This window comes from Amblyomma maculatum, chromosome 2, assembly GCF_055883805.1.
Source record: "Amblyomma maculatum isolate TAMU_Amacu chromosome 2, ASM5588380v1, whole genome shotgun sequence".
Taxonomy (NCBI): Eukaryota; Metazoa; Arthropoda; class Arachnida; order Ixodida; family Ixodidae; genus Amblyomma; species Amblyomma maculatum.
In genome coordinates, this window is record NC_139345.1 from 191966263 (window position 1) to 191978102 (window position 11840).

Here is an 11840-nt window from a genome sequence, read left to right on the forward strand (position 1 = left end):
GTGCACGTTAAGGATTCCAGATGGTTAAAATTTGCAAACCCCTCTTCTACAGCATGCTCTTAGCCCGAATTCCTTAGGGACTGCAGCCCAAATACATCCAGCACACATATCTGCTAAAAGCCTCAAGTTATAACATGATAAGAACGACCACTTTTGCTCAGCACCTAAATTTGTCTGCTCCTAGCAAATTAGAAAAAAAAATGTCTTTGTTTGCAGTGGTAGAGAGCTGTTGCATCATACAAGAATGATGCATTAAATAGCAGGCACAATTGTATGAGCTGATGACAATTGGTCACACAGTTATCTCAGTTATTCTATTCAGAAATAAACTAACAGTACTTGTTATTTTATGTCTAATAGCATTTGCGCAACTATGATTTTCTTTCTTTTCAGCGACAGCAGCTGCTCCGCCTGGGGGGAAAAGGGCTAAAGGAGGTGGCGGCCAACGCCATGACGGCCATCATGGGGGTGTCCGTACAACGCCTGTACAGTCTGCACGGCCGAAAAGGAAAACTTTCCTTTATCGGCCTTAGATTGTGCAGCGTGGTCACAGGTATATTTTTTTATTAATTACAGTAGCTTTTAATTTTAAAACATGAGCGAAAGCACATGTAACAGGCTTTGCTGCAGTTTGTTTCCATCTGTAAAATCTGTTACCACTTTACCCAGCTTACGACTTCTTTTTTATAACAGATGAATATTTTGTTACTGCAATTGTTTGTGGGGCTGGTTGCAGTTTTCCTCAGTGGGCATCTAAAGAATGAACAGCAGATGTATTTTGAAAAAGCCCTCAAACCAGTCAAGTCCATCTTTTCTCGCAGCATTGCAGTCATGTTGCACTGGCCAGCTATTTGTGTTCCCCCTCTAGTCCTTGAAAGGTGGACCATAGTGTCATAGTAGCTATATACAGTTGGTTAGAAGAGCTTTCTTGCGAGAGCTTTTTCTAAAGTTGCATTTGGTTGCCTATAGTCCTTGAATTATGAGGCCCATTCCGTGTAACATTTACTTGTGTGTCCTCTTCTGTTTTTTTCAATAAAACTTGTTGCTGGGCTGGTTCCTCGTCCTTTTGCGCTACCTTTTATTCTTCTGTTCTTCTTTCAGTGAAATAAGCTTGATTTCTGTGAGCCAACAAAGTGTTCCTGTTGGCCTAAAATGTCCATTTATCTTGTGCAGATGTCATCTGCCAAAAGACAGGCGTGGATGTTGCTGAAGCGCACGGCTTCATTAAGAAGTGGTTGCCAGGGTCAGTGGACCGTGGTGGCGGTAGAAAGCGGCGCTTTGCCGAAACACTAAATACAAGTTCTGCCGCCAGCCTGGCAACCACACTGAACCCCTGTGCTTCGGCGACGTCCAGTACGGCGCCCTCACTGCCTCACCCGGCCCACACCTCCAGTGCTGCCCTGCAGGGCCCTGCTGGCACCTGAGGCTGCTCATGAGTTGCCTCTACCCGGTGTGCCAGCGCTCTTCTTGGTGTTCTACCGCTCCTCCTCCCGTCCGTGACCACCAAAACGACTCATATGGCCCTGCTCCCCTAGCTCGTTCCCACTACAGGGTGCCACCTCCTCCGCAACAACCCCAGCGGCTGGACTTTGCTGATCGCTGCGATCCTGTTACCGAGGGCTATTATTTGGACCGTGCTCGTGAACCACCCGTCTGTTACCGCTGTGGTATGCTTGGCCACATATCCAGATTCTGCCGCCGCCGGTACCCGCCACCACGCTACCAGTGCCAATGGACAAATCGCCGTTCTACTGTGAGCCCAGAAGTCCATGACCCGACCTATCCCCCTCCTTCGGGCTCCTACCGCTACGTACCACCATGCAACGACTCGCCAGTTTCTGATCGCAGCCTGACTCCTCCTGCCCGCCGCTCCCGACAATCGCCTTCTCCCCGCCGTTCTTCTCTGCCACCGGGAAAGTAGCGTGTGCGGCCGATGGAGGTGCGGTCGCCAGGTCATCGATATTGCCAATTCCTCTACCGGTCGTTATGCTGAAGAACCGCTTGGAAGTGTCAGTGGATGGTGTTTGTGTTATGGCCTTAGTGGGTACTGGTGCTACAGTTTCCATGATGAGCTTAGATTTTAAGAACCGTCTCGGCCGCAAAATTATGTTTGGCTGGGATAGAACTGTCATATTTCGAGGTGTAGGGGGAGAATCGTTGGTTCCGCTTGGTATTTGTTATGTAAATGTAGCGATGGCTGGACACGAGTTTAGAACTGAATTTACGGTGCTCCCTCGCTTTACGCACGACGTTATTCTAGGAGTTGACTTTTTACAGCAGTGTGGCGCAACTCTCGACTTCAACAGTGGAGAGATATCAATAAGCCCCAGCCTTCGATCGGCCCTCATAGAAGAATCGCCGCGGGCGGTCCAAGTGTTTTCTGTCTTCGAAGATACCGTCGTTCCGGCGATGTCCGCCATCTTCGTCCCAGTTGTGTCTTCGGGTGCGGTTCCCAATGCCTTCGACGCTCTGGTGGAACCCACTTCCCTTTCCGGTGCCAAAAAGAGTGTGTTGGTGCCCCGCAGCGTTGTTCGAGTGAACGAGGGCCGTACCACGCTTTGGACTGTCAACCATACCAATGAACCCGCCGTATTGCCGCGTGGTTTCAAACTCGCCGACTTTGAAGAACGCCTTTCTATGCACATCGCCGCGTTCAATGAAGGCGTTGCTCGTTCAACTAGACGTCCCGATCATGCTGATTCCCAGTTTAAGTCTATGATAAATGAATCGCTACCCACCAACGACCAGCGAATATTGATGGAGGTTCTTATGAAACATGCGGACGTGTTCGACTTTGCTCGAGATCAGCCACCACCGATTCCGCCTTCCCGCACCCATCACATGATCGACACTGGATCTGCACACCCGATTAGACAGACACCATACCGTGTTTCACCTTCAGAACGTAAGATAATTGACGAACAGGTCCGTGATATGATGCAAAGAGGAAGTAGTTCATGTAGTTCACAGGTAGTTCATGTCGCAAGAATGTACACAGGTAGTTCATGTCGCAAGAATGAAGCGCTGCCACTCTCGCTCGGGACTCTGACAGCCCAGGGGCTTCGTCTGCCAAGGGGGAAATGTCAGGGATGCGCACAGAAGAGGAGAAGGAAGTGCAAAAAGAGGCTCTCCGGGATAGAGAAAGAAGAAGAAGAAGCTCACCATCTGTTACTTAGCACATCAGGCTAAGGTGCAGAATCGCTCTTTAAATAAACCCTAACAATATGTTATTTTTAAATAAATGATAACACTTTGATTTTTGTTGCGCCTCATTTTATGCATGTGTATATAAAGGGTGCCGTTTGGCAGTAGTAAAGCATGTGGCTTGTATAATGCAAATATTAGCTGGAATGCACTGAAAATGCATGGCCTGAATTCTGGGCCAGCTTTAACAGATAGGCTAAACAATTGTCTAATTGTGGCATGTCCACTTTTGGTAGACTGGCTGAATGCAGGTTCAATCATGGCATGAATGTCGGGCCAATGTTATCACATCGGCATAACACTGGTCTAATCATGGGTGAACGGCGGGCCAACATGAATATATGGGCAGTACAGTGGTTCAATCATGGGTGAACGGCGGGCCAACATGAATATATGGGCAGTACAGTGGTTCAATCATGGCATAATGTCGGACAAATGTAGGCTGAAGAGTGGTCCAATCGTGGCATGAACGTCGGCCCAACGTTGGAAAAAGTCTCTTTTGGCCTAAATGCCAATGACGGTCCGACTTTCGTGCCGTTTTTTACCAATGTAACGCCAGCGCTGGTCCATTGTTGGTGTGCTGCTTGGGATACTGCTCTGTGCTTTGCCGAGGCAGCTCCAAGCCATCACTCACTCGAAATCGTGCCCGTTGGCCAGTTTGCCCCCCCCCCCCCCCCGATTGGAGCCCAGCCTCTGGGGCCTGCGACCAATAAAGTATGGATGCATCATGTAATGACATTTGTTTCAAAACTTCTGGCTTTTCCTAGCTTAAAGTAAGCTCGCATTTTCAGTAAGTAGCACTTTAGTGTATAGAATGCAGTAAGAATGCAGACAGCTTCAGCTTGTCCTCAATGTCACTTTATTAACCTAAAACTGAACATGAGCTATGAGAGACATCATGAAGGAGGGCTCTGGGTTAATTTCCAGAGCCCTCTTCCACAAAGGTTCTTCAAGCTATGCAGTGGCACCAAATGTGGGCAAATTTGCATTTTGCCTCTATCAACAGGCCACAGGCACCATTCTACTCCGCATTCTCAAACTCAACAGCCAAATGTCATAGCCAGTAAGCAACGGCAGCAAGCAAAGAAAACACTGAAGAAAACTAAATGTCCAAATAAACATGAGGGGTCACAAATGCAGTAGTGGGTTCAGTTTCAGTTTAGTCGTTCAATCGTGTCCGACTCTTCGTGACCCTATGGACCATGTCACGCCACGCTTTCCGGTCTCTCACTATCTTCCTAACATCACATAACTTCATCTGCAGTGCCTCGAGGATGCCATCTAACCAACGCGTTCGCTGCCTATCCCTTCTCCGGCGACCCTCAACCTTTCCCAACATGACATCTTTCTCCAGCGACTCCTCTCTTCTCATCAGATGACCAAAGTAGCTGAGCTTTAACTTTAAAATTTGACCCTCCAATGAGCAGTCAGGGTATATGGTCGACAATATCGACTGATTTGATCTTCTGGCAGTCCAAGGAACTCTCAAGAGTCTTCGCCAGCACCACAATTCAAACGCGTCAATTCTTCGGCGGTCAGCCTTTTTCACAGTCCAACTCTCGCATCCATACATCACAACTTGAAAGACCATAGCACGAGTTATACGGATCTTGGTTGGCAGACTAATGCCTCTGCTCTTTACTAGGCGGTCAAGGCTAACCATTGCTCTCTTTCCCAGAAGCAGGTGTCTCCTAATTTCATGGCTGCAGTCTCCTTCCGAGGTAATCTTGGATCCCAAGAACAGAAAATCTGTCACAGCTTCCACTTCTTGTCCATTGATGCTCCAGGACTTGATAGGGCAAGACGCCATAATCTTTGTCTTTTTAATGTTCAGTTTAAGCCCAAACTTCTCACTCTCTTCTTGTACGCGGATCACAAGTCTCTTGAGTTCCACTTCACTTTCTGCCATTAAAGTGGTATCATCCGCATATCTAAGGTTGTTGATACGTTTTCCAGCAATCTTCACTCCAGCTGAAAACTCGTCCAGACCGGCCTTCCTCATGATGCACTCTGCATATAGGTTAAATAGGCAGGGCGACAGTATGCAGCCTTGCCTCACTCCTTTCTCGGTCGGAAACCAATCAGTAAGACCATGCCCAGTTCTGACTGTGGCCTCTTGCCCTTAATACAGGTTCCTGAGGAGACAGATGAGGTGAATTGGAACTCCAATCTCTTGTAGAGCTTGCGACAATCTTCTGTGATCTACGCAGTCAAACGCTTTCGCATAATCAATAAAGCAGAAGTAGATGGGTTTCTGGAAATAACGGCTTGAGGGGCGAGTTGGTGCATCATCGTATTCAGATATGTGGCGCAAACAAACACAAACACAGGAGAAGATACACTACACACGCGCACACTACCAACTGTAAGAAGAACCGGAAAACACTTCCTGGAACTCTCTGGAACTCTGGAACTGTCTTGCTTTTTCCATAATCCAGCGAAGGTTAGCAATTTGGTCTCTAGTTCCTCTGCCCTTGCGAAACCCAGCTTGCACGTCCGGAAGCTCCCGATCCACATACTGCTGCAGCCTACTTTGGAGGGTTTTCAACATCACCTTGCTAGCATGCGAAATAAGCGCGATCGTGCGGTAGTTGGAACAATCTTTGGCACTGCCTTTCTTTGGAATGGGGATATAAACTGACCTCCTCCAATCCTGTGGCCACTGCAGGGTTGTCCAAATCTTCTGACATAATGTATGCAGAATGTTAACAGCGTCATGGTTGAGATTTTGAAGCAACTCAGCTGGAATGCCATCAATTCCGCTAGCTTTGTTCTTAGCAAGGCTGGCTAAGGCCCATTCAACTTCACTCTTCAGGATGTCCGGCTCGAGATCAGTAATCACAACAGTCTTATGTTGGGTTTGCACATTCGGGTCCTTCTTGTAGAGTTCTTCTGTGTATTCCTGCCACCTCTTCTTTATCTCTGAGTCTTCAGTGAGGTCCTTGCCTTGTTTGTCCTTTATCACGCCCAGCTTAGCACAGAAGCTTCCTTTGATATCTTTGATTGTCTTATACAGAGCTCCAGTGTTCCTTAATTGGCTGCTGTCCGCAACTGCTTGGCACTGTATGTTCAGGAAGGCATTCTTATCTGTCCTTGCTATTTTCTGTAAATCCGCATTGAGAACCTTGTATCTTTCTCTTTCCCCCATAACTTTTGCCATCCTCCTTTCCTCGGCTATTTGCAAAGCCTCTTCAGATAACCAGTTTGCTTTCTTGCATTTCTTTTGGTTTGGAACTACCTTAGCAGCAACTTCTTTTATTATATCTTGAACATGAGTCCACATCTCTTCGGGCTCTCTGTCTTCCAGATCTAATTCTTGAAATCGATTCCTCCCTGGGTAGTGGGTTAGGCAAATAAAACACTACACATGCTGAAAGATGTCTTCAGTGCTTACATCAATGTCCGGCTTCTTGCCCACCACAGCACAGCACAATTCTAGCAAAGGGTATAGAGCTTGAAGCAGCCATTGCTTACGAAGCCACATGGAGTTTGCTGTAAGGTAAAAAGTACCATGACCCAACAAATTAGTGAAAACGTAATATAGTGCAACACGTACATGCAGCGGCTTTGTGAGCAAGAAATAAAGGCACAGAGTAGGAACACCACAATACTGTTTTTTTTTCTTGAAATGATACACGACATGCTGGTGCAGGTAACTGCATGAAATATGCCTCTGCCTGCTAAATAATCTTAATGTATTATTTTTTAATTTAAAATTTCGCTTTGGGATTCAATTAGTTGAATGGCGATTTCCGACAATGCCAGAGAAGAAACAATGCTGACATCACCCGAGACATACCTACAGTGAAATAAAATAACTCCTTTCACTCCATCTCATCGCCAGCCTGGCAAAAGAGCAAGTCAGGCATCACAGTGCCCTTAGTTACAAATAAAAAAGCATTTACTTGACCTTAATTGCAAGTGCATTTTAACAGCCTATCCATAATTCACCAGTTCCCACTAAGTTCGAGACCAGACAAGACCTCCCTTTCTTTATGCTTTACATGGAGCGAGCACCTTAATTGGTACTGCAGGGCCTAAAACAGGCCTGCAACTACAATACTACTTTTCTAAGAGATGTGGAACTTGATTAACATTCATTTTATGACCGAAGTAGCAAAGATTGTATTTTATCTTGAAAGAAGCAGCAAGAAAAAACAAGGGTATGAAAGGAGACAAACGGGCACTAACTTACAACTAGTGTTTATTGAAGCACACATGAAATATATAAAGAAGTCGTGCAACAACGCAAACCACTCAATCACTGATAAGCAAAAAGCAAGACTTGAATCACTAAAATTTAAGAACAGTTCCTTATCTAGATAACCCAACTCACTGCATGGTAACACATTCGTTACGTAGTTGTAAAATGTGTCTAGGTTTAATGATTTCCCACCTGATTTGCAATGGATGACAGCCAGAATGTGCGCAGCAGAAAGAAACTGAAAGCAACCAGTGCATTCTTTACAATGCACAGCCAAGTTGACCTCTACCTATATCTACGCAAATGGACCCGTTCTGAAGTTTTAGTGACTCATGTTTTGCTGTCTGCTTATTGGTGATTGAGCGGTTTGTGGTGTTGCTTGGCATTATATATTTCTTATTTGCATCAATAAACATTAGTTGCGAGTTAGCATCTGCTTGCTTCTTTTCACGTCCTTGTTTTTTCGCGCTGCTACTTTCAAGATGACACCTTACCAACTCACCCAAATTGCCATCCTTATGATTGTATTTTAGTCAGTGAAATTTTACTTCATGTGACACTAATCAACACACATGACCACGTTTCATGAAACTTAAGGCCAATCAATGAGAGCCTCATCATAAAGCATGAAAGTTGGCTCAGATATGCAGCTCTCTATGCCAACACAGCTTGCACAGACATGATTTTCTGTAGTAAGCAAAACACTGGGCTGCTGCAAGGGTGGTACAAAGCAAGCAGAGGGTGCTCCGACACTGAGAAGAAATGTGGCACCGAATCTTGTTGTACATGGGGACAATGTTTTGGGGCTATGCAGCCGAGTCTAGGTACGAACGGAAAGGAGAAAAGTTTCTGTCCCCTTGCCATGAAGAGTGGTTTCCTCACTATTTGGGCTAGGAATGTACTGGGTTGAAGTTAAGGAGGAAGTTGGAGAGTTAATGCAAGGTCCCTTGGGCTGAAGTAACCCACTCTACATGGCAAGGGGAAAGAGGTATGTTGCCTCCTCCTTCCTGCCTAACTTCAGCTGCATAACCACAGTTATCTCCGAGTATAGTGACGTGCTACCGTGATCAAGACTTGTAGAATTGAAAATTGAAAGTAATGCAGGGGCATGACATGATTAAAATATCTATGGCGTCCAGGTGAATAGCACGTTGCACTCCAGGGTTACTGACGGCGTATTTACTTATTTTATATGTAAAAAAAACAGTAGTTGGTGAACCATAAATATAATACTTCTGCTATTGTGAGGATTCCACAGCTATGTAAACTGCATGAAGAAAGTGAAACTATCAATAGCTTGCACTGACAACTCACCAGACACCCACTGGTGAAATAAAAGTGGAGCAAAATTTCCAATCTGCATTCACCACATTCATCATGAAGGTATTGCAGACACTAAGCATAGTTCACCATCATATCCAAGCCATCTATAAAGCTACCTAGCTTGTCACATGAACACTTCAGCAGATGACTTTTCAATGGTCATATTGAAAAAAAAAACGTTTATGACCTAATCAGCACTTTTCTCAGAGTTCACTGCATGGGGGTGAGTTTGTCAACTGCTAGTGTTTCAGAAAAGGGGTCATCAAACTGTAAGTAACCTGAGTTGAGTTGCAAACAACGAAATTTCGGAGTGGTGAGGGGCAGACTTTGTGGCATTACGAAGGTCATCTACTAATGCTAACAGTAGGCAGCCTTGATTTGATGATAGGGTTCAACATGCCAAAGGAACTTAGATAATGAGGGTCAGCAATAGTAGGTAGCTCTGGATAATTTTGACTATCTACACTTCTTTAATGTGCACTGACACAGTACAGCACATGGCATCTTATCGTTTTGCTACCACCGAAATGTAACCACCCCGGCTCGGACCGAGCCCACGTGACCCTGTTCACTAGTCAAATGCCCGAAACACTGAAGCCACCACAGTAGGATGTAGGCAGCCTTGAAGAGGGTTACATTTGCAAGCATGTTTTGTACAAGCCAAGCTTATATAAGCTGGGTATGGCCAAGCTGCGGCTAATGAGTAGCACGAGGCTCCTTGCAAAGTCCAGGTGCAGATCACGACAGCTTGGCACCTGTCCACCACTCACCATTTGCAGTATTTCTGCTTCTACAGCCAGCTTCTCTGTTCTTTCTCATTTCAGTTCCAAGCCACCTATTGTTTAGGATTCTTTTGAACAATGAAACAATGTGCCACCCTTATGGACACACATCTAACAGAGCTGCTCACGACTGTAACCATGCTCATTCGAGAATTTCAATATGCTTGCTTTACAAATGGGGCATTAGAGGCATATTAACAGTCGTGGCATGAGTTATTCAATGTGACCACCAGCTTTGTTAAATGAAAAAGTCATTCTTATCGTTTACTTTGCGCTTTGTAAAATGTTGCCTTTTTAGTCAAGAGGTCTCATTAAAGGTATGGCAGCAGTTGCTGTAGGCCCATAGCTAAAGAACTGTCTGACATATGCTCGCATTGTACTAGCTTGCTCGTACATGGAACTGAGCCTTAGCAACCTTTGCGGTGATGCAAAGAGATGTTTGTCCATGCTAACATCTCGGCATTTCAATAATGCGCAGATCAGTGTCTTCATGCCTACTTGTGCTATGAACATTCCTGTCACTAGCACATATTGAAAGTAAAAGGAATGACAGGAGGCAATGCGACATATGCCAGCAGAGACACGTTCACCTGCTTTTCCTCTGCACATACAGTGAATTACAATCCCAGAAGTGAAATGGTCTGCCTGCTCCGCAAAAGAGCACCTGCATCCAGTACATATTGCGTCCCGACTCTGCGTTTGGAACTCATGCCAGCGCAAGTAGGTGGTGCCCATGGACTGAAAGAAGAATTGCCTGTTATTCCGTGTACTAGTCCGTGCTTCGTCTACACGTGCCCGCTGTTTTTAAACCTGTAATTGGTCTGCATTTCTCCCGCTGCTTCTTGGGATGGTATTGACATCAACAGTTTATGCCGTTCTTTCGTACAGCCGAGTGCAGGCAAGCAGGGTAAAATTTCTTTGGCACTATTCTAAAATAAAAGGAAGTCGCAGTTCACCTTTTCACAGTTTGAGTTCAGGAATGGCTTTAAGTTCATGAATAGCACATAAAGATGGTTTCGCACAAAGTCTTCTAGTCACACTCCGAGCTGAGGTCTTTAAAAAAGATTATTGCATAATACTGCTGCTCTTAGACTTGCTGTCCTCAAGAGTAAGCACTAGTTCATGACAGCAATTTGCATTCATAGCAGTGGCAAGTAACGATCATCTATTATGGAGCACATAGGGCAGAGTCAGCACAGCAGAGCATGCTACTGGAAATGGAAGGTGCAGCTGAACAAGTACTCAAGCAAACTTAGCCGGTTCTGTTGATTTTGGCAGAGCACTCCACTGCTCCAGGGACCGATCTTTGCTTAGCAATCGCTCCCCATCTGCATTGAGAAGATGGGACCTGTATACCGGATCTGCATTTGGAATACAGGTACTCCAAAAAGAGCAGAAAACAATGTTCTGTAAGTCACCAAACCCTGTGATAGGAATTGACCATTAGTAAAGTCTTGTCATCTATCACCTCGATCTGCTCATAATTTAAGTAGCCTTATAAAAGTCTGCGATTCTGCAGGAACCTCTAAAATCACACCAAGAATTCAGTGCCCATAGCAGGCACAACACGCATCTAGAGATGCCAGGTAATGTAACTCGTAAGAAATGTTATGCTAACTCTTCTTTACCTACTAAGAGAGCAAACGGTATTTCTGTCATCGAACCTTCTTTTAAACACTATTTCAAGGCAATGGCAAAAGGCATTTCGAGTCAACTGGAGGTCTAACCTTGTACAGTGGCGATGAACGAGCCCCTGAGGCTGCCATGTGCCAAGGTGTAAATGCGCTTCGCTGCAATGTACGAGTAAACAAGCGGAAGACTGGAAGCTTGAACAATCTGTTTCCAGTAAACAGTGACGTTTGGGTGGTTAGGTTGGAATACCAAGCAAGCACTCTGCCCGTAACTTCATCTACTAGATTTTCTCTCAAAGGTATAACCAGCAAACAATGTCTGCAACTTAAGCCAGGAGTACAATCACAGCATGTTCTGAATGTTCTGAAGACTTCGATCATCACATTGACTTTTTAATCATGCCAGTCACCTCAACATCAAATCAAAGCAATATATGTGGCAGCTTATGGAACCCTCGCACATACGAAACACACCGAGAAATGCAAGCCAGTCAGTCTAAAGGCAGCCTATCATCAGCATATTGTTCATGGCCTTCACAGTGCCACCAAGTTTGCTCCCTCACCACCCTATGAACATGCAGTGTTTGCACCCCAACTCGGGTTACACAAAATGTGGCGGCTCTTTAAACGAAATAGGAGCAGTGCACCAAGAGCAGCTCCCATTTTGTCAACTGACGAATGTGCAGAATAGGACCA

At 45.4% G+C, this 11840-nt stretch overlaps 1 protein-coding gene across 1 annotated transcript; it reads left to right on the plus strand.

Moving 5' to 3' along the window:
* Nucleotides 1–304: 304 nt before the first annotated feature.
* Nucleotides 305–1516, plus strand: LOC146200785 (uncharacterized). The gene is made up of 2 exons (XM_084595596.1): nt 305–553; nt 1174–1516. Exons 1-2 carry the CDS (start codon nt 451–453, stop codon nt 1422–1424), a joined length of 354 nt encoding a protein of 117 aa, XP_084451722.1. The 5' UTR covers nt 305–450; the 3' UTR covers nt 1425–1516.
* Nucleotides 1517–11840: the final 10324 nt, after the last annotated feature.